The 21918-nt window shown below is 43.2% G+C and overlaps 1 protein-coding gene across 4 annotated transcripts in view; it reads left to right on the top strand.

Moving 5' to 3' along the window:
* The window catches only part of EFCAB6 (EF-hand calcium binding domain 6), a 104532-nt gene that overhangs the window by 24152 nt on the left and 58462 nt on the right, over window positions 1-21918 (top strand). For all 4 annotated transcript variants that reach the window (XM_079975090.1, XM_079975091.1, XM_079975092.1 and 1 more), the window contains 8 exons: window positions 494-612; window positions 3704-3828; window positions 6439-6587; window positions 9699-9809; window positions 12166-12277; window positions 19062-19232; window positions 20887-20958; window positions 21079-21239. In XM_079975090.1, coding sequence (XP_079831216.1) covers window positions 494-612; window positions 3704-3828; window positions 6439-6587; window positions 9699-9809; window positions 12166-12277; window positions 19062-19232; window positions 20887-20958; window positions 21079-21239 — 1020 coding nt within the window. The remainder of the gene's footprint in view (window positions 1-493; window positions 613-3703; window positions 3829-6438; window positions 6588-9698; window positions 9810-12165; window positions 12278-19061; window positions 19233-20886; window positions 20959-21078; window positions 21240-21918) is intronic.

Genomic DNA, 21918 nt, shown 5'->3' on the forward strand with positions numbered 1-21918 from the left:
ATAGGTTACACGTGTGTGCACACCCCACTGCCACAAAGCCACAAATGCGGAAAAATCTCCCAGTGGAGGAAACCCCCAAAGCAGTCCCATGGGACTGAGCATGAAATGCTGGCTGACTGTTGGGGAGCGAGAGAAAAGGGAAACTGTGATCGGGTAGAGGGAGAGAATGGAATGGTCAGGACCTTGACCAGAAGCTGCCCCACCCCCCTGGGCAGCTGTTTTTGTAGGGCCCCATTTGTCAAAGTGCAGTCCAGGTACTGCTACAAAATGAACCACCAAGGGAAATGGTTGAGTGACGGCATAGTGGAGGGCCATTGCATCTAAACAAATAGTTTCTGAGAGAAAACTGAATGTACGATTTAAAGATAAAATTTTATTCAATTCTTATTTTTAGACATATATTTAAATAAGTGTAAATATTTCATGTTTGTTCTCCCGTATATTACTCTGGATGGTTCACATTTAGAATTTTTTGTCTTGTCTTTGTCTTTAGGTTGTGGAATCGCTACTGTGTGTCTCGAACAAATACACTGAGTTACAAAGAGTTTTTGCAGTTTCTTGGCATAAACATGGACAAAAAAAAGAAAAAAGCTACAGAAAGTGCAGATTCAGGTAGGCATTTTTAGGTGAATAGGGGCACAACCTTCTCCCCCATTCATGCTTTCAGGAAGATGAGATTAATATCTGAAATATAAGCAGCTATGGTATTTGGAATAAGGAAGCTGTACAACATGCTCTATACATTTGGATAAAGCTCTGACAAGAAGAGCAGTCCTTCAAACCAGTGGAATTAATGTTTTCAGCACATGTACACATTGGTGTGCATTCCATGGTCTGTGACCCCGAGTTCCCTTCTGAGTTTTCCAAGCATTATGGCCATCCCAGTGGGATCTACCAGTTTCCATCCCCAAACTGAGGTCCCCTTATCACTAAGGTTGCAAACCTGTATCTAAAGGTAAAGGTAAAGGTACCCCTGCCCGTACGGGCCAGTCTTGACAGACTCTGGGGTTGTGCGCCCATCTCACTTAAGAGGCCAGGGGCCAGCGCTGTCCGGAGACACTTCCGGGTCACGTGGCCAGCGTGACATTGCTGCTCTGGCGAGCCAGAGCCGCACACGGAAACGCCGTTTACCTTCCCGCTGGTAAGCGGTCCCTATTTATCTACTTGCCCAAGCAAGCCCAGCCCCACATAATTTATCACATGACACAGTGTGCACACACACCATTTGAATGGGAATGCCCATCAACTTTGTGGGGGCCCACCCCCTCAAATATTTAATTGTGGGGGCCAAAGCCCCCATGGCCCCTACAAGCTGGCTCCTATTACAGCACGTGAGAGGGACGGAGGCTGATAATACGCTGTAGTTTAAAAGCCACCCTAGTGACTGTGGCACTATTTCCTCTTGATAACAAAAAACCCATACTGAAAGGGATGTTTGACTCAAAACGTGTTGGCCATAAGCTGACAAAATTGTGTGCACCTGTGTGGTTTCCTCTTCTCATCATTTTTTGAGGTGATATTTCAGCCAGAGAGCTGCCAGCCCGTGCTCCTAGCTTCTTTGAACTCTGCCATGTCTCATTTTTAGGAATCAAGCACCGTGCAGCCTCAGATTTCAAAACTACAGTTGTAAAATGATTGTTACAAAACATATTCTACTGGGGAGAAAGGGAAACAGATACACAGGGAACCAAGTTGGAAGGAAATAGCGGGTGCTAAGGGGAATGAGATTGATGCTTTAAGGTAGCTTGCAGAAATGGGCCAGATCCTCAAGGAAATGAGCACTTTCATTTCACTCCCACTGAAGTGGCTGAGCACTCAGAATACCTTGTGAGAGACTCTCTAGAGGCTGTAGCATTTAATGCTGTATTCCAGTCTTGCCAGCCCCCAAACTAATGGAGAATCGTGACACTGAAATGTAACGGGGATGGGGGTGGGTTCTTATTTTCCTTTTCCTTTAAAAAGTATCTTTGGGGAACTTCCACGCAATTCTCTAAAATTGTGGAAGAAAAACATTTCCGTTTTTAGAAGCCAAGATCTCCTCCAAACTGCTACTTAAACTTCAGAACAGTATTAAATATTTTATTAGTTCCATTGACGTTTTGAACATGGATGACAGCAATAGCATTTTCCCATGCTAGTGCTGTAATATACACAAATATATTATGAGAGAAATGCAACACTGATCTTTTTTGGCATCATGCAAGGTTATGCAATTAAACTGTAGTCTTTACAAATACAAATCAAGGTCAGTGTAGAGATGGTTGAATAAAGAGAGCATCTACTCATGATGTAGTTTAACTGGATTTTAAAACATAGTATGGAAGTTTTATCCTTCTCTTGGTATTGTCCATGGGAAGAAATCAGGAGCAGGCCTCTCTGCCCCTCCTCCCCTCCTGCCCCTTATAGTACTGTTTGCTTGCAGGGTATGCCTAGATTTTGTATGAAGATTAGGTGAAATTACTTTGCATAAATTGCTGGGAGCCTTCTAGCTACTTCTGTTCCCTTCACTCGCACAGTATTTTGGATTTTCATAGAAAAGTAAGAAAAACATTTATAGTCTTTGCTACGGCTAAACTCATTTCTTTTTCTAAGGTTTGATTTTCATAATACAACTGGCATGTTCGTTAAGGGAGGGAATTTTGTGCAAATAGCATGAAAATAGAAAGTGTTCCTCTGTTTTGATCCACGTCATGGGTGCTAGTTAGAGATCAGAACTTTGCCTTTTGGGACTTGAGGGGTGTCTGCCCTGGGCTGCACGCTTCACCTCTAAACCCTGGACTAGAAGCAGCACCTCTTGGGGACTTGAAGCATAACTGCTAAGAAGTCTGACCTCCTTGGACGCTGGCAATAGATCTCTGGTTCTTTTTGTGTTTCCTGGGGGCGGATTGAAGTGGAGGCCTCGAGAGCAGGGATGTCATAGAATTCTGCTCAAAGTAAATGCAGATACAGAGATTCCCTCTGTCCGTGTGTTTGCTCAGCGTTCAGAAAAGGAAGTCCCTGAAGTGACTAGTTTGCATTTGTTCACAGTGGGGTTTTCAAACCAGTAGATGACATGTAATTAATGATGTACTTTTTGACATGTCATGTTGGGTTGATGTTATCATGCGACTTAATAGATATTTAGAACCCTGTGGGGTGATGGCTAATTGATGGGCTGTTAGCTGCTTCATTTACATTGAAAGTGAACAGACAGGAAAGTGAATAACTGTGAAAAACAGAAGGTGTTTGTTTGCCTATCTTTACTCCACTGGGCAAACTAGAACAAATTTTCCTGGACAAATTTGTTCTGAAGAATTTCATTGTGTTTCATTCTCCTCCCTGCAAAGTCACCTCTCAACTGTCTACAATGCAAAAGAAGGGAAGCAGTTTTGAGCCTCTTTTGTCAATGATATACAACTCCCCCACAACATTTGTGCTGAACTTTTGGCCTTTCAAAATAGTGGCTGAGCGTTCTCAGCCTCTGGCTCTCATACAAAAACGTGGTCACAGCAGGTAACACTGGTTTGTACATCATTGCAGCATGAAGTGAAATGATTCCATGCCCCACATTTGCGATATGAGATAGTTATGCCGCCCAGCATTACTGCTGGGGCAATGTATGCCAAATGCTTTGAACAGTCAAAATCAGTATATAAATGCTAAGTGGCGTTATGTTAAAAGAATGCTAGTAGCAGTTTTGCTAAACTATAGTTTTCCTTAACAGTGCAGAACCAGAATGAGCCGCCTGAAAAAAAGGAAAGCACATCAAAACTACCCTTGGCAAATACGGCTGGATATAATTTGACAAAAATCCATCTAGATGACACTGCAAAGAGGTTTAGGGAAAAGGTGAGCCTGGTGAAAAATTTAAGAAAGTGTTTGTTTTTTTACACAGGTCAGCAGGTGAAGGCAAATTACGGGCATGTTGGTGTTGGGAAATCCTCCATCAGTTCAGTACCATTGCAGCTTTGGTCAGTGATACATGGATTTTCACTCCTTTTTTCTTTTAACAAGCCCCTTTCCCATGCTAGCAATCAGGCCACCCCTCCTAAATATCTAGGAAATCATCAAAATACTTGGAAACAGGGGAAGCAGGGAAGATAAGAAGGCAAGTAGCAAGTGAAGGTTCAGAAGTGTTATGGGGGCAGGACACACAGGGCCACTGCAGTCTTATATAGGGCTCATTTAGTTAGTGCAGGATCTGGCCCTGTCGTCAGGCAGGAACAGGAGATTTTGATACCATTAAAGGGCAATAGATTCTCAGCATTGCAAAGTTTTGCCTTGAGTACTAGCATTAGGCAAAATGGGAGGAAGGAAAGGAAATGAGCAGAGCATTTGCTGGGGAGAAAGGGCCTTCAAGGAAATGTAGCTCTCAAGTCCTGTGCATGTGGGGAGGAGGTTTTCCCAACTGATCAGGGTGTCAGGTCATGGTAATATTTGAAACAAGCGCCACCCATGTTGTGATGCAACACTCTTGTATGCAGGGTTATAGCCACGTGGACACAATGCATCTTCACTCCGAGCCTTCCTAATCATTTGCAACACTTCAACTTTAGCTCGTTATCCTTGAATAAGGAGGTGTTTTTCTTAATCTAGTACTGGCCTATCTAATAATAGTATTAGTAATAATAATAATAACAACAACTTTATTGTCATTGTACAACCTGGGTACAATGAAATTAAATGAGCCTCCCCCCAAACACTCAATCTCTTATCGAACAACACACCACCTCGCAAGTCAATTTTGCTATGTTATTTATCGTTCAACAGCCTAACAGCCCACGGATAGAAGCTATTTTTTAGCCTGTTGGTATGGCTGATTATACTTCTATATCTCCTGCCTGAGGGTAGAAGATTAAAGAGGAGCTGGCCGGGGTGTGAGTCATCCTTGAGAATTTTTCTCGCTCTCCTAAGGCAACAATCCCTTGCGATATCATCTAGCGGGCTCAGGGGACAGCCCATGATATCATGTGCTGTATGCACCACCCTCTGTAGAGACTTTCTGTCTGTGGCTGTCAGGCCAGCATACCACACTGTGATACAATATGAAAGGACACTTTCTATTGTGGACCAGTAGAAAGAGGTCATCAGTTGTTGTTTAACATTATTCTTTCGCAAGACCCTGAGGAAATGGAGTCTCTATTGGGCCTTTCTGACCACCTGAGTTATGTTGATTTTCCAAGTGAGGTCCTCACTAAGGTAAACTCCCAGGAATTTAAAGGAGACTCTCTCCACACAGCCCCCCCCCCCGGATATACAATGGGGCAGGTTCCCCTCTCTTCCTCCGGAAGTCCAACACCATCTCCTTTGTTTTACTAATATTTAGGTGCAAGTTATTCTCTAAGCACCATGTAGATACTTTTTGAACCACCCCCCTAGCCTATACAAGTTGCTGATACAGATAGGGACCTGGGGGTTCTGAGGTCCAGCTTCTTCCATACATTTCTCCCCATGCACTCGGATCAACACCACTGCTCCTTCAACAAGTTTGTGCCACCATCTGAGGTGTGGCATGAATACAGTCGGCAGGGCTTTTTCATCCGAGTGGGAATAGGGCTTCATGTACAAAGCACCCTTCAGGTATAGGTTGAAGTGTCTGAACACTGGCTCTTCCCTGACAGCAAAAGCCTTAAAGGTAAAGGTAAAGGTACCCCTGCCCGTACGGGCCAGTCTTGACAGACTCTGGGGTTGTGCGCCCATCTCACTTAAGAGGCCAGGGGCCAGCGCTGTCCGGAGACACTTCCGGGTCACGTGGCCAGCGTGACATCGCTGCTCTGGCGAGCCAGAGCCGCACACGGAAACGCCGTTTACCTTCCCGCTAGTAAGCGGTCCCTATTTATCTACTTTCGAACTGCTAGGTTGGCAGGCGCTGGGACCGAGCAGCGGGAGCGCACCCCGCCGCAGGGATTCGAACCACCGACCTTTCGATCGGCAAGCCCTAGGCGCTGAGGCTTTAACCCACAGCGCCACCTGCGTCCCAGCAAAAGCCTTAGAAGGGAGCAAATATGTGTTCAGACAACCTCTGCCATTTCTTATAATTTCTGTGTGTTCATTCACCCATAATGGTCTTAAGTATTTGTATAGTATGCTGTCCTGATCACTGCGTACGCCAACACTTTCCAATCATTTTCTAATTCCAATGGCGTGTTTTAATAATCCCAAATGTGGTGCTGATAGCTCCAGCTGGCTGGTTGTCTATGTGATTTGCTTCATGAAGACTGAATAAATTGTTAGAAGATTCTTCCACTTCTGGAGCTCAGCTGCCTTGCCACTTGAACCTATGTGCGGAAGACGACTGCGGTCAGTGAGGTTCTCAATTAAACATTTGATGATTGGAGCCTGCAGGACAAGCTTTGAGATCATTTCCAGGAGAGGGGAGGTTGTGAGTCTTGTAAACTACTACTGCCTAAAAAAAAAAAAAACTTAGGAGGGAAACACTATAAATTGTATTCTTTACAGCTGCGTGTAGTCTATGAGGACATTGTAAAAGCCTTCAGAGCATTTGATGTTGGACGGAGTGGATTTGTTACTCTGGAATATTTAAAATCAGTCCTTAGTACCTTTATATTTCCAATACAAAGTGATGTTTTCCAAGAGCTAATGAACAGGTAAGTGTTACGCTGTTTTTCCTTTAGATATATTCTACCAACACAGCCCTATTTCAGCCTTTTGACATGTTGTTTTCATAATGCTGCTTGCTTGATCTGGTGATGGATTTCATAGATTTTGCTGCGTAGAACCTGAGGTCCAGTTTGCAGGACCTTCCATGGTTGGCTATCCCTGCCACATCAGTAGAACAGTAAATGCTCCTAATTAGTTAACTCCATCCAGTTATTTATGGCATTTTGACATTACTGAAGAAAGGAGCTTGATGAACCAGAATGGGATTTTCATAGCATCCCAGAATTGAAGAGTTGGAAGGGACCCTGAGGGTCATCTAGTCCAACCCCTGCAATGCAGGAATCTCAACAAGCCGTCCCCAATCCAATTTGAAACCCTTCTTAGCTTTGCAAATGTGCTAGCAGTTTTGCTGCTGCACCACTAGGAGGGGTTTATCTTATAAGCCATTTTGAGGGCTTCACTGAGGCTATAAGTCTTTACATATACATTTGTGTGTGTGTGTGTAAAAATAATATATCACTGCTATTTGGAAATACAAACATGAAACAAATGAAATAAAATAGTAAGACAGAATGTGTCCATTTGGATGGAATTCTAGTGAAATTGAATTCTGTGAAGTAGAAGAAAAGAATGAGCTGTGAAAATCAGTTCACAATTCATTATGTGCTCCTTTGAAGTTTAAATGCCTCACTGCTAATAAACATTTCATACTAGTGTGTGCTGAGGGAGAGTCTGAGTCTGCCATGACCTTATTACATTGCACATTCACCAAATAAATCATAAATGACTTGGAGTAATTCACTACCAACTGTAGTGAGGATCAATTACTTCTTTGCTGAAGATATTGCTGCTACTGTTCTGTCACTTCAATTTTTTTGCCCTTAAATGCATCCACATAATTGTGACAATCTCTGCTTACAGTTTTCCAGGGGGAACCTTTTCTCCTTCTAAGCATGGGAAAACACCGTGTCATTTTAATGATGCTATAAACAGAGGTGTCCTAGTCTGCAACTGATATTTCAGGTGATATTGCTCAGATAATGCAATTCCAAAGCTGTGAATTCAGTGACAAGGACCATCCTCTGGTTTTTTCAAGAATAAAAGTTAATCCTGTTGAAAAGATTTATAATGAATTTTGCCCTCTGCTTTGAGGGTGCTCAACATATTGGGACCCTGCTTTTAAATATTTCTCCTGTTTTACATAAGGTGGTAGGGAAACATTTGTAATATTTATTACATGAATGTAATATTTATGCATGAACGTTTTATGGATGTCTCTTTTTTTAGACATTTTAATGGTATAAAATCTTGAATTGTATATGATCAGCTCATGTTCTGCTGGAGAATATTTCTTAGAATGGTTTTGATTACCATGTAAAGGTCTCCCTTGCCCATTGCCTCTCCTTAATTTTGCCACTGAGGCCTACTTACCCTTGATTTCTGAAATGAAATAACCATGGAAAAGAGAGCAAACACTACAGCAAATAAAACTTTTTTGCGGTTCACAGGCCACATCCACCTAAAGTTGATTGCCATTTGTTTAGCCATAATTATATTAATGTAAGTCCATGTTTGTCACCAGACCCTCACAGCTCTCAGGCCTAGAGTGTTTCATCCCTGGTGGCAGGTGTCCATAAAATACAGGGATTCTGTTGGTGTACTATCCACCAAAGCTGCCCAAATGTCTTTTAACTTGAGCTGGTAGAGGTAGTCTCAGAGTATCCTGAGCTTATTGGTCCTCTCTATTAGAGCGAGTGGTCCCAGCCACCATAGTTACAAATCCACACTTTAAAATATGTTTTGGACCAAATAACTATAACAACTCCTGAGCGATTGAGGACTTTGGGGGTCAAGGTGCTTGAGTGGCTAGACAATTTCTGACCCCAGGTGACGGAACAAATTCTCTAACCCCATTTCAACCTACTGCTTGGTTGCCTTGTTGGACGTGAGAAGGGTGAGTGATGGGGGAGTACAATGCTGTTGGTTCTCCTGGATCTCAAACATGGTATCTTTTAGATTGCCTGCCTGGGATGAAAATAAAGTTAAAGGTAAAGGGACCCCTGACAATTAAGTCCAGTTGCGAATGATTCTGGGGTTGCGGCACTCATATCGCTTTACAGGCCGAGGGAGCCGGCGCTTGTCCACTTCCGCAGACAGTTTTTCTGGGTCATGTGGCCAGCATGACTAAGCCGCTTCTGGCAAAACCTATTTATCTACTTGCACTTTGACGTGCTTTCAAACTGCTAGGTGGGCAGGAGCTGGGACTGAACAATGGGAGCTCAACCCATCACGGGGATTCGAACCACTGACCTTTCGATTGGCAAGCCCAAGGGTACAGTGGTTTAACCCACAGTGCCACCTGCGTCCCCTAGGGATGAAAATAAGGAGGCATCCTATTTGCCCTATTTGTGCTTCTGTTGCTCCCTAGTAGGAAGGTGGTCCTGCTTGAGTTTGGTACCATGGTATTCCAAAGGGTACTATCTTGTCTTCTGTACTATTCAATGCCTACATGAAACTGCTGGGTGAAGTTGTCTGTGATGTTTTACATCAGAATCAGAAGATTAGAGCCCAGGCTAATAAATGGAAACTTATTCCAGGTAGCTGAAGCTACTGTTAGTTGATAGTTTTGGAGATATCACCGATTCTGGACTGTGTTGCTCTTTCCTCCTTAAAGAACAGTTTCATAGCTTGAGTTGCTGTTAGATCCAGCTTATATTTTGGATGCCAAGGTGCCATTCATGCAAAGAAGAGCTATTCGTCAGCATAGACTGGTATAGCAACTGTAGCCCTTGCTAAAACAAGATAACCTTGTTCAGCTATCAAAAGTTCGCATTCATATGTTTGTTGATAGTAACTGCATTGTCAGTGAAGTTGCCACCACAGATCAAACAAAACGGAACTTTTCATATTGCTGACCAATGCCTTGAACACAGTGGTTTTCAGCTAAGGCAGCATGCAATATGCCAACTAAGACAATGTAGACTCAGATGACAGATTCTGTCCAGATTCATAACTCAGTTTTGATAATTTTCATGTAATCTTATTGATATAATACAATTTTTAAACATGAGTGCATTTTTTTTTTTTAAATTTACCAGGTTTGGAATAAAAATTTCCAAAAATATGGCATGGGAGAAATTTCTAGACAGGTTTCAAGACCCCATGACATTTGATACAAGCCTGGCAGCTCCTACGAGGAAACACCACAGGTAAGAGAGCGGTTCCATTTGTTGCTCTTAGCCCACGGTTCTGCTGGGGTACCAACCTTGTGTTTGCCGCGGACGATACACTTGAAAACAGGCCACAGCAAATCCTGGCTCCATCACAAGCATAACTGTGATACTTGTGTTCATTCTATTAAATATTTTAGATATATAAGGTACAGTAAAGGTAAAGAAACCCCTGACCATTAGGTCCAGTTGTGGCCGACTCTGGGGTTGCGGCGCTCATCTTGCTTTATTGGCCGAGGGAGCCGGCGTACAGCATGACTAAACCACTTCTGGTGAACCAGAGCAGTGCACGGAAACGCCGTTTACCTTCCCACCAGAGCGGTACCTATTTATCTATTTGCACTTTGACGTGCTTTTGAACTGCTAGGTTGGCAGGAGCAGGGACCGAGCAACGGGAGCTCACCCTGTTGCGGGGATTCGAACTGCCAACCTTCTGATCGGCAAGTCCTAGGCTCCGTGGTTTAACCCACAGCGCCACCCACGTTCCTATTTTAGACATACATAACACTTAAAACTTCATAGGAGGTGTTTACCCATGTCTCAAGAAGTCCAAGAAAGAATTTGAAACCTTGTTCCTCAAATAATTTGCTGCAGTGGTTTTAAGACTTTCTACTATCACTGGCTTGCTTACCCCCATGTTTTTATGGAATCCCTGTGCCTGTTTAGGATTGTGGGTCCTCTCTTACTTTGTGTGAACTGGTGTTGTGATCTGGAAAACACTCAACACTCTCCTGCATGTGCCTATTGCAGGGAAATATCAGCAAAGGTTGATCCTAATCAAGTTGTCCTACAGGAATCTTCTCCAATGTTGTGCCCACCCCCAAGATGTTTTGGACACTAACTTTCATCAGCCCCAGCCATCATAGTCGTGTTAAAGGGGAATGTGCCCACCATTACTGATCTTTCATTGAGGAACCCCTAGTAAGCTTCTCAAGAACCTCACACAGTTTGAAAACCACTGCTATGGTTGTCACCCGGAGGCTGAGTTTTGGAGACCCTGTACTTAGCTTTCATGCAATTGCATAAGCTTACTGTAGACATTAAATATATTTAGTTATTTATATGACATTTTTTTCACAGCTGTGACCAAAGTAGTCCACAGCAAGCTATCAGCTTACGATAAAAATACATAACATTTGAAAAACAGCTTGTTATATAAACCATACATACATACAGAACATACATTACATTTGAACAAGGGAACAAAAACGATTCACTATACTTAGGATAAATCCAGTATTATTATATAATGATCTAGACTTAATGCATAAGAAGTAGAGAACAAAATCAAAAGTAACAAGCCAATAAAGAAATAAAAATAAAACTTATTCATGATTAGACAAACCTATCATATGACCGCATTTGGGAATACTGTCACCTCAAAAAGGATGTAGCAGGGCTGGCAAAGCTTCAGAAAAGGGCAACCAAAATGATCCAGGGGATAGAGAAACCGCCCCGTGGGGGGAGGTTGCAGCATTTGGGGGTTTTAGTGTAGGAAAAAGGCAGATAAGAAGCAACATGATAAAAGTGTATAAAATTCTGATCTGTATGGAGAGAATCAATAGAGAAAAGTTTTTTCCTCACTCTTTCATGACAAAGCTGAGTGTTGGACAATTCAGGACAGACAAGAACGTCTTCACACGTCTTGCAAAACCATATTGAAAAATCAGAACTCCTATTAGAATAAACAAGTTCCGTTTCAAACACTGAAATACTGAATAAGATGGATAACAATGTATAATAGAAAAAGAAGTATGAAATTAGGCTAAAGATGTGTGAAAGAAAGTAATAGAAGTGGAAAGAAATAGCAATTGAGTAGATTGGAAGTCTAACACAATGGCGGGGTGAGGGGTGGTGGATGGTGATGGGAAAAGGAATTATTTGTGGGATTGAGTGTAAGTATGTTTGAACACTTTTAAGGATTATATGAAATGTATGTTTGTATATCTGTAATATATGTGTATTAATGATGAACTATTTTAACAATATGTCTTCACACAGCCCTGTCCTGGCTCCCACTCTCAGACACAGCACTTGGACTCCTGGCTCAATGGTACCCGAAAGCATTATTCCACTGCACTGTCTAGATCTAGATCAAGATACTGGTTACAGTGATGGCCAAACTTGGCCCTCCAGCTGTTTCTGGACTACAATTCCCATCATCCCTAGCTAACAGGACCAGTGGTCAGGGATGATGGGAATTGTAGTCCCAAGTTAGAAGTTCAAAGCAGAGCTTTAAGATACATGGCTACCTAAGACATCGTCTCAACACCTAACATGCCTCCTTTGTTCTCATTTTGAGGAGTGAATTCAAGTCGCTGTCTTCTTCTTACAGAATAAGAAAATTGGACCAAGATGTATCGAGTGACCGTATTCTCTTGAAGCTGCATGGACATATTCAAGATGCTTATTTATCTCTGAAGAAGGCCTTCCTTATGCTGGACAGAGTGAGAGCGGTTGCTTATGAATGCTACCTATCTTTTATTTGCTTCCCCCTGGGAGGCCCTTCATATATCTTTAATTTTCATCTCAAGATTTTAGCTGCACCAGGTTTGCCTCACAGTGATGCATTATTATGTGTAATAATAACCCATGCAGCAGTAGGCCCATAGAAATTCTGGGAGACCCTAGGCCTAGGCCCAAGCTATCTGAAAGATCATTTCCCCTCATATGAACCAGTCCAGGTTCTGAGACCTTCAGGAGAGGCCCTTTTCTTGGCCCGGCCTCCCTCACAGGCACACATGGCGGAGACCCAGTCTCTGGAAGGCCCTCCCTGGAGAAGCCAGACTGACTTCACCCTCCTTGTCCTATGCCAACTGTTGAATACCTTCTTGTTCCAACAGGCTTTTGGGAACTGAGGGCTTGTAATGAAAGGGCTGGATGTGCTGTTTTCATTGTAATTATCTGTATAATTTTAATATACCATTCATATCTCCAGCTATAGCTATATCTGTATACAGTGGTGCCCCGCAAGACGAACGCCTCGCAAGACGGAAAACCTGCTAGACGAAAGGGTTTTCCGTTTTGGAGGCGCTTCGCAAAACGAATTTCCCTATGGGCTTACTTTGCAAGACGAAAATGTCTTGCGAGTTCCTGTGGGTTTTTTTCCCTTTCCCCGCCTTTTCCTAAGCCCTAAGCCGCTTATCAGCTGATCCGCTGGTAAGCCGCTTATCAGCTGATCCGCTAAAAGCCGCTAAACCGCTAATAGTGCTAATCCGCTAAGCTGTCAATGGGCTTGCTTCGCAAGACGAAAAAACCGCTATACGAAGAGCCTCACGGAACGGATTAATTTCGTCTTGCGAGGCACCACTGTATCTGTATATTAATGTTTAATTGTTTTTTAATAATTCCCCCTGCCCTGTGAATTTCGCTGTTCTTATTTCACCTGTAAGCCACTTTGAGTCCCTGTCAGGAAGTAAGGTGGGGTATAAATAAATTTATACTACTAATAAGCCTGGACTGAGAGGGGTCCTCATACTTGAGTGTGAAACAGCAAGAACCAAAGCACAGGCGGTCTCATATGCTACATTTAAAGTGGTCTGATTTTTGTTAAATAATTTTCATTACATAGAACTTAATCATAGAATCACAGAGTCATAGAATTGTGGAGTTGGAAGGGACCCAAGGGTCATCTAGTCCAACCCTCTGTAATGCGGGAATCTCAACTAGATCATACATGGCCGGTGGCCATCCAACCTTGGCTTAAAAAGCTCCAAGGAAGGAGAGAGTCCATTCTAGAATGTAGCCATCAGCCAGATCACTGGAAGTTAGAAACAGATTTTTGAAGAGCTGGTGTAATTTTCCTTACATGTCTGTGAATAAAAAGACTTCAGACTTACTTTTTTAAAAGTCAAGCTGGAAATTCACAGGGGGCACTTTTCAGTGCTTTTTGGATAGGTTGAAAACCTGAACGGTTGTGTAAATCTTTGGGATTAGGTGAAAAACTTTCAGGTAGGGATATGAAAGTGTGTCGGTGGGTTGTGGTTACTTATATTTCAACAAGTTGACTGAGGATTTGTGCTTTGTTTTTGCTTTTTAAAAAACTTGACCTACTATTCCTAGATACATTCTTGGGGGGGGGGGGATATGGCTGCCGCTTCCTTCCCAGGGCCATACTGGTCCACATTTTAAAAGGGCACCCTACCCAGGATGCAGAGTATAGCCCAGCCTGTATTCGGTATTCAAAGTGATTCTGCTTTTGTTAAAGAGAGTGTTAAAGGGGGGGGGGTAAATCCTTGGACACCTTGTCAAAATATTAGGGCCTCCTGCTCCCTTAGAAGTGTTGCAGCTCCCCACAAAAGTCGGTGTTGCTGTCCCCCCCCCCCACCTCCATTCATGGGAGAGGAATGGTCTCACAAAGGGGTTTCTGTGTGAATTTTACCCAGCCCTGTTTGAAATATTCCAATACAAGATTCGACTTGCTCTCCATTATCCTCTATCATTTCCCCAATTTCCTGTTCGTTGAGTAAACATAGTTTATCCCACAGATTTGTTTTGATCTGACTTAGGTAGATTAGTGTGTTTGAAATCTGAAGCATTTGAAAGTTTGTGTTAGAGAATGGAGAACTGAGCTGAAAGCTTGGAGACCATACTGTCCACACACAGACACACCTGACAGCATTTCCCCGTTAACACATTCACCATGTGATTCCCGATTGGCGAGGATAATCCAGAGATAACTCTCTAGGAAACGGTGTCCTTACTCTGAATTAGGATAGGCACACAAATAGAGTTCAAGGGGCTTTTGTGTAAGGTGTAACTAGAAGCAGGATTGCAAGGTTACAGTTTAAACCACACATCTGGTGATTGGTACGGCATTTCATAATGCATGTCATGCCAAGTCTGGCCAGTGCAATTTGAGGGGAAATGCATGTATCTTAAAAATTGTGTGAGTGATATCTTTGGATTTGCTAAGCAAATAATAAACTAGAGAGCAAATTAAAGCTTTCATAGTCTGGATGGCAGCAACTAAATGAGCGGTAGGCATATCTTCAAAATTCCTAGTGGCATGTTTATTACAGATTTGTATATAAACACTAGATTGCAATTCTTGACTTACATAGCAATTTCTGTCTCTTTTTGCACCAGCTCTGGCGACATCAATTGTGCACTAAATCCCTCACAAAAGAGAGAATTCTCCTAACAATTTACAAAGTAGAACTCGCAGTTTCACATACCACAGTGGATAATGGGAGCGCATAGTAGATTAAGCCCCTCATTCAAGCAAGAGATTAAAATCCCACTGAAATTGCAGAGAGCTAAAGGCTTTAATGAAGAAAATTATTTGGAGACAAGAGATATTTGAGATAAAAGGAAATGTTGGCTGCAGGAAATTTAGGGTTTGCTCATGCTAGCTGGTGGTCCTTCACACAGAGCTAGTCTGCACTGCAGATTGCAGCAGAGATGCAAACAGCCCCAAGGTGGAGGCGTCAGTTCATGTAAATGTTGACAGCGTGAACACTCTCTGTCCACAAACCTAGTGACCCCCTCCTAAGCCAGTCCTGTGCATATGTGTGTCTCAGTGGGGAAGCTGTCTCTGGCTAGAGTGGACCACTTTCCGGTTCAGGTGTTATAGTTCAAAGGTGAAGTCTGTAAGGCTATACAGTGGTGCCTCGCAAGACGAAATTAATTCGTTCCGCGAGTTTTTTCGTCTTGCGATTTTTTCGTCTTGCGAAGCACGGACTTTGGAAAAGCTTCAAAAATCACCAAAGTCTTCAAAAACCTCAAAAAAGGCTACCACACCGCGTGCTATGAGTTGCTCCTCGAAGTGAATGCACGGTTTTAAGAAAAAGGAAACAAACTTGCAAGACAAAGGAAACAAACTTGCAAGACGTTTTCGTCTTGCGAAGCAAGCCCATAGGGAAATCCGTCTTGCGAAGCAGCTCAAAAAACGAAAAACTCTTTCATTTTGCGAGTTTTTCGTCTTTCGAGGCATTCGTCTTGTGAGGTACCACTGTATTATATTTCTCAGGAAGTGATCTAGCCAGTACATCTTTTTGATTTCTAGGCAAGTGTAGAAGTTCAGAGGAAGCGATTGGCTGCTGCAGCCGCATTAGTGTCAGAGATCCACCTCATACCTGCCAAATCAGGCATAGGCAAACTCGGCCCTCCAGATGTTTTGAGACTACAACTCCCATCATCCCTGACCACTGGTCCTGTTAGCTAGGGATGATGGGAGTTGTAGTCCCAAAACATCTGGAGGGCCACGTTTGCCTATGCCTGTGCTAGATTCACTCTAGCATAAATGGTTGCTGACGAGCATCCTAATAGTCAGATTTTGGCAAAGCCCAGACACTTACTTCAAACATTCAGAGTCTGTGACTTTGTATTAATTGGGACTTTGAACACAGTACCAGAAAAGTGCAGTTTGAGATTTCGGAAACAATACTGGTTTGGTGTGCCCTGCCAAGCAAAGCTGTCCAAACAAATGGCTCAGTTCTTACCTAAAAGCTGGTTTCCTGTTGAGTGCAGCTATTGAGTGCAGCTATTGCCAGCTGAGTACTGTCTACCCTAACTGGCAATGGCTCTCCAAAGTTTCAGAAAGGGAGTCCTTACCCAACCCTACCTGGAGATAGAAGGGTTTGCAAATAGGACCTTTTGCATGCAAAGCTACATCCCTCCTCCTTTTTTGTTGCTACTCCCAAAGCGTAAACTGGGACACTTGGCCCCTTTAGGACTAAAACATCGGCAGCTGGCTTTCACAAGGAAGCGCAGCATTTCCCCCAAGGCTGCCACAGGTAGAGGTGGATGGTCTCTTTTATAGCTTAGAGTCTGGAACGAGGCTGAGGAACGTGGCTTGATGGACTGAGTGAAATAGCCGTTCCATTCCTCACCTGCTCATGAGATGGTGGATATTTCCACACATCACTTCCCTAACAGCGTAACTATTTTCCTCCTGCATAGGCTTCATCTCCAGAACTAATGCAGTAACACCAGCCTCTGTGGGAAATGGTTTTAAAGCACAGGAATAGTTTAGAACCACTGGTTAGAAAATAAATATATTAAAACTTAACTATGAATAAATTTGTTTACTGTATTATTAAAGTCACTTTGGCTCTCTGTAGGAAAGAAAAACCAAACGTGAGGTGGTTTATCAAGTACTAGCATTGTTCCAATCATCTCAATGGAGCAGGGGAGGGAAAATAGCCACCGGGAGAGTAGTGTTGGAGCCACAACTGGGCAGAGACAATGAGATCAGTTTCCTCCCTGCTTCCTACAAAGCAGAATTGTAGAGAGGGTAGGTGGGTGGGAATTCCATTTTCCTCCTTTCCCAGAAGCAGCACGAAAGGACTTGAAAGCATTTGTCTCCAGCTCTCTCCACCCTTGGTTGCATCACAGCATTTCCCTCACAGCCACACATGCGCCATGGTAGGCCTCCTGCCTCAGGGTCCCCCGTTTGCACTAGAAGGCCTTGGATCTAGAGGATGTGTAAACACAAATGCTCCACTTGAGGGGGAACCCTTAGCATCTCCTACACAGTCCCAGCCTGAGGATGTGACTCTCCCGCCTGTCTCAGAATCGGAAGAGGCCTTCCCTGCATTCTCTCCAGATCTGCAACCACACAGGAACATGCAACTGCAGAATAAGCTAAATGTTGCCACGGCTCTTACAGTAGGTCAGAGCTATAGGAAGCAAAGACCATGCCAGGATTATTAAGCCCTCTGATGACTCTGGTCCCTGGTTGAGAAAGCATCTTCTCTCATTCAGCTGCCAGGACCCAGTGGGAGCTGGCCATGGTCCTGATCTGCTTGGCCCCTGATGGTCCTTTGCACATCCCTTGCAGGCTCCAAGCCCCAGCAGAACAGGATACCGTGCTAAGCACAGGGTGCAGGTGAACTGGCAACAGCAGCCTGCCTGTGCTTTCAGATGAAATAAAGGAGGAAGTTTGCCCATGATCAAGTTGCTTCATAGCTTGGCTGGCTACCGTATCACCAACCCTGCCCTGCCGTCTTCCTATTGGAGCCAGGCAGCTTGTCTTCCAAGCTGAGCACTAATGAGGAAGAAACAGGAGGAAGTTGTGATTAGGGGAATTGTATCTAAATGAGTGCACAGGCATTTTATGGTTCCCACGCCACCCTTGTACATGATTTCCTGTGCATTGTTATATACCCTTATTTCCATCAAGAGAGTTTTGTGAAATTAACACCTCTAAACTGTCGGTGGTGCTTAATTTTTAGGAAGAAAGATGCTGGATTCAGCCCTTGGATTGAAAACAGATGCTGGGACTCACCCTGTTGAGCCCTGGCACAAATTCAGTCCTGTCTGTTGGTCAGTTTTGACAAGCAATGTTATCAGTTGCTGAACATTCATTTGTCAGCATATTTTCACATTTGTTTATAATGTGTTGTAGTTTTATCAATAGTAAGCTGTAGTGTAGCGTGCATGGCATCCATTTAGTGTACTTGTTCTATGTCTTCTTATTTGACTGGCCTATGACTGCATGATTTGCTCATCAAAAATATTTTCATTGGCCCATTGGGACTTGCTTTTGAGTAACTTGTCTAGGGTCATACTGTTAGATGATACCCTAGAATGTCTTCTGCATTGCCCTAGCAAGATCCCATGTACACACTTTGAGAAAAATGCAATGATAAGAATATTAAGAGCAAGAAATAGTGTGATTTTTTTATATATACAGTGGTGCCCTGCAAGACGAATGCCTCGCAAGACGAAAAACCCGCTAGACGAAAGGGTTTTCCGTTTTTCGAGGCGCTTCGCAATACGAATTTCCCTATGGGCTTGCTTCGCAAGACGAAAACGTCTTGCGAGTCTTGCAATTTTTTTCGCTTTTTTCTCCTTTTTTCTAAGCCGCTAAGCCGCTAATAGCCACTAAGCTGCTAATAGCGCCAATCCGCTAAGCCGCTAATAGGGTTGCTTCGCAAGACGAAAAAACCGCAAGACGAAGAGACTCGCGGAACGGATTCTTTTCGTCTTGCGAGGCACCACTGTATAAAAAAAAATCAGCCTGGAAACACTGGCATTCAGGCATATATATTTCAAGTGGTATTGGCCAGCAAAAGGTAGAATAGTCACTTATTTAGAGATTAGTGACTTTTCAATCAGTTCCAAATGTGGACAGAAGCATAAAACTATCCATTTAAAGCAACAGTAAAACAAAAATTAAACCAGAATAAAGACTCCTAAATACAGTACAGGAGAATTAAAGAGGTTAATGTCACTGCCCAGTAAAATAGGACTAAATGCTCTTTTATACATTCTGCACCTCTCCAGAATCAGGATGGAAAAATTACAAGAAATGAGCTCCGTCGCATTTTGGATTGCATCATGTTCCGAATAAGTGATGATGATTTTCAAGAACTAACCAAAATCATTGACCCAGAACACACTGGGCAGCTCAGCTACAATAAATTTTTAAATCTGTTTGAAGAAAAGGAATCTCTAGTAAGCAATTCTTATCAATCAATCATTTATTTATTGTGTTTGATTAAAAGCCATTACAAATGCAATTACAGATTGAGCATTTATTATCACTAGAACCTGTGTATGAGAATAAGAGAGAGAGAGATTCAAACAAGTTTCAGTAGAATCTTGTGCTTTGAATATAGCTAAATTATTGAAAAGAAATCTGGTTTTAATGGAAGTTAAAGTTGTTTCAAATGCTTGTTCCTGAATTGTTATTTGCTTCTAAAGCAGTTAACATATTCCTGCTGTTTAACACTTCTAAGACTGAGTCACATGAAACCTGAGCTGGATAAACAAAGGCTGTAGCACATGGCAGATTTTCACCTTGCCCCTTGGTGGTGGCCAAGGAGCAAGGGAACAGCAGAGACAGTCATTTGCCTAAGTCTGGCAGAGGAGTCAGTGCACCAAAGCACCAAGAACATTTAAGCAGATCAGATGCAGCGTGAGACAATTCTCAGTTTGCATACCCCACCTTGCAAATGCTTTGCTCCAACACTTCCTAAACCAAGGAGGCAGCTGTGGTGCTCCCCCCCCCTTAAAATAGCTGCTCCTGGAGAATGGAAGTGTGGCATGGAGCCCATCTCCTGAACAAGGCTTCCAACAACATGAGGTACCTTTGGTCCGGGTTCTGCACTGGCTCCCCAATGATTTCAGACTCAAATCAGCACAGTAGTTTTCACTTCTAATGCCCTGAAGCACATTTTATAAAGCTCTAAGTATTGTCCTTTAGATGGAGCAATCCTATACCCAAGAAGCTGGTGTAAAGGAAGCCAGCATAAAGTGGTATTCCAGATCCTGACTCCATTCAGGAGTGGGGCTGTTGCTGACTGAGCCATTCTAAGCCCAGCAGAAGGAAAAACCCATCTCCTCCCCACCTGCCTCCCCGAAATTTCTTCTAAAGGGTTGGGACAGCGTACAAGATCAGGAAAAGGAGGATAGCTCCATCTGTCAAGAAGAAAGGCTTGCACTGACTGAAAAATCATAGTAGTATGGTGTTGAATTCCTTCCCTTTGTTTCCATAACTGTTTTTAAAGGATGCAATCTGGTTCATAGGTGCCAGCTCCCTGGGCGCCCAAGCACCCTCAAAATTCCCCATGAAGGGGCCGGGCACCCACAAATTTCAGTGCCAGGGCAATGCATGCTGCATGACATTCATGGTCATGGGGCCAAGTTGGAACTCCTGATTCGATACATTTGCCTGGGAGCCTTTCTTCAGTTCTTGAGCTGAATGCTGGTTTGGCTGAGAGCCTCTGCACACTTTCTGGGCCAGTCATCTGCCACCACAGTTCTGCGTGTGCATCCCGAAACAGCAAGTGGCTGTGCAGCTGCATAGGGAGTTACAACCTGGCACATACTCCTGAGTGCTTCATGGAAACTCAGGCTCCCATTATCCACATTTTCTGTGTGAGCACAGCAGGTGGGAGGGGGCACCAGAGGCCAATCGTAGAATCATGGCATTATTTCATTCATTTATTGTATCCCCGTGGTCTTTTCTTTTTCCTAGTATATTACAAAATGTATTACTTTCTACTTAATTTTCAAACACAAAAATCTGTTGCCTTTGCTCTTGTGCTGCATTTAGGAAATAGTATGGTGGAAAGGTTGTAATTCAAGTGCTTTTTTACCCAATTAGACAGATTCAAAAATGATTAATGGGTCAAAGAAGGCAAAAAAGCCAACTTCTCTCCTTGAAGCGTGGCACATTGTAAGTAACACAAAGTTTTTTGAACAGTAAATCAAGATTTTCCAAGTACTTAAATGCATAATTATCTATTCAACCGTTTGTAAATATTTTAATTTCCTCATCAAAATGGTTGCATATTAGGCAGAAGATGTCCTAACTGAGCAGATCAAAGGGTACTGGAATGAATTCAGCAAAGCTTTGCAGGCATTTGATCCTCGAAATAACGGCATTATCAGCAGAAATAATTTCCGAAAAGTCCTTCTCCTCTACTGTCCCTCGTTAACTGACGACCATTTTATCGCGTAAGTTGTTGGTTTGCTTTTCATTTTCCCTTTTAATCTTAGCTCTGAAACTCCTTCTTAGGCAGTTGAATTTCTTGGCTTCTCAATGTCATACGCACACTGGAAAAAAACAGAGCTTTATCTAGCCTGAGCATAGGTGCAGCTCTCATGCACAAAGCTTTCCCACGGGACTCAGTAAAGCCCTGTTTGGAAGGGACAAATCTCATCCAAGACTAAAATTAGGTGTTCGTTGATTTTCCCAATGTAGTCAATTGCAGAAAACAAGACAAGATGAGCCTCTGGCCAGGGGAAGCTTAATGTCAGTCTGAGGAAAGGCTGTCCCCTGTCCAAGCCGTTGAAGGAGACTTCAAGGTGACACCTTTTCTGCAGATAGCCATACCACACAGTCCCCACCACCTTGCTTGAGTTTGCGTTCTGACCTTCTTGGCCATTTGGCTGATGCATTAGCTTAGATTGATGCAAGTGTTGCATGTAGTAGAAACGCTTATGATATTGATGCATCCTCACATTGTCCCTGGAACTTTTTGGTTCTTGCTGTTGGGCTCCAGCGGAGCATTTGTAGCCATCCATCCATCCATCCATCCATCCATCCATCCATCCATGTCTGAGTTGCCACAGGCATTATGTCATTTCAGTGAACTGTGCACTTTGCTCTTGATGGGCAGCTAACTAAACCACA

The sequence above is a fragment of the Podarcis cretensis genome (genome assembly GCF_951804945.1).
Source record: "Podarcis cretensis genome assembly, chromosome: 5".
Taxonomy (NCBI): Eukaryota; Metazoa; Chordata; class Lepidosauria; order Squamata; family Lacertidae; genus Podarcis; species Podarcis cretensis.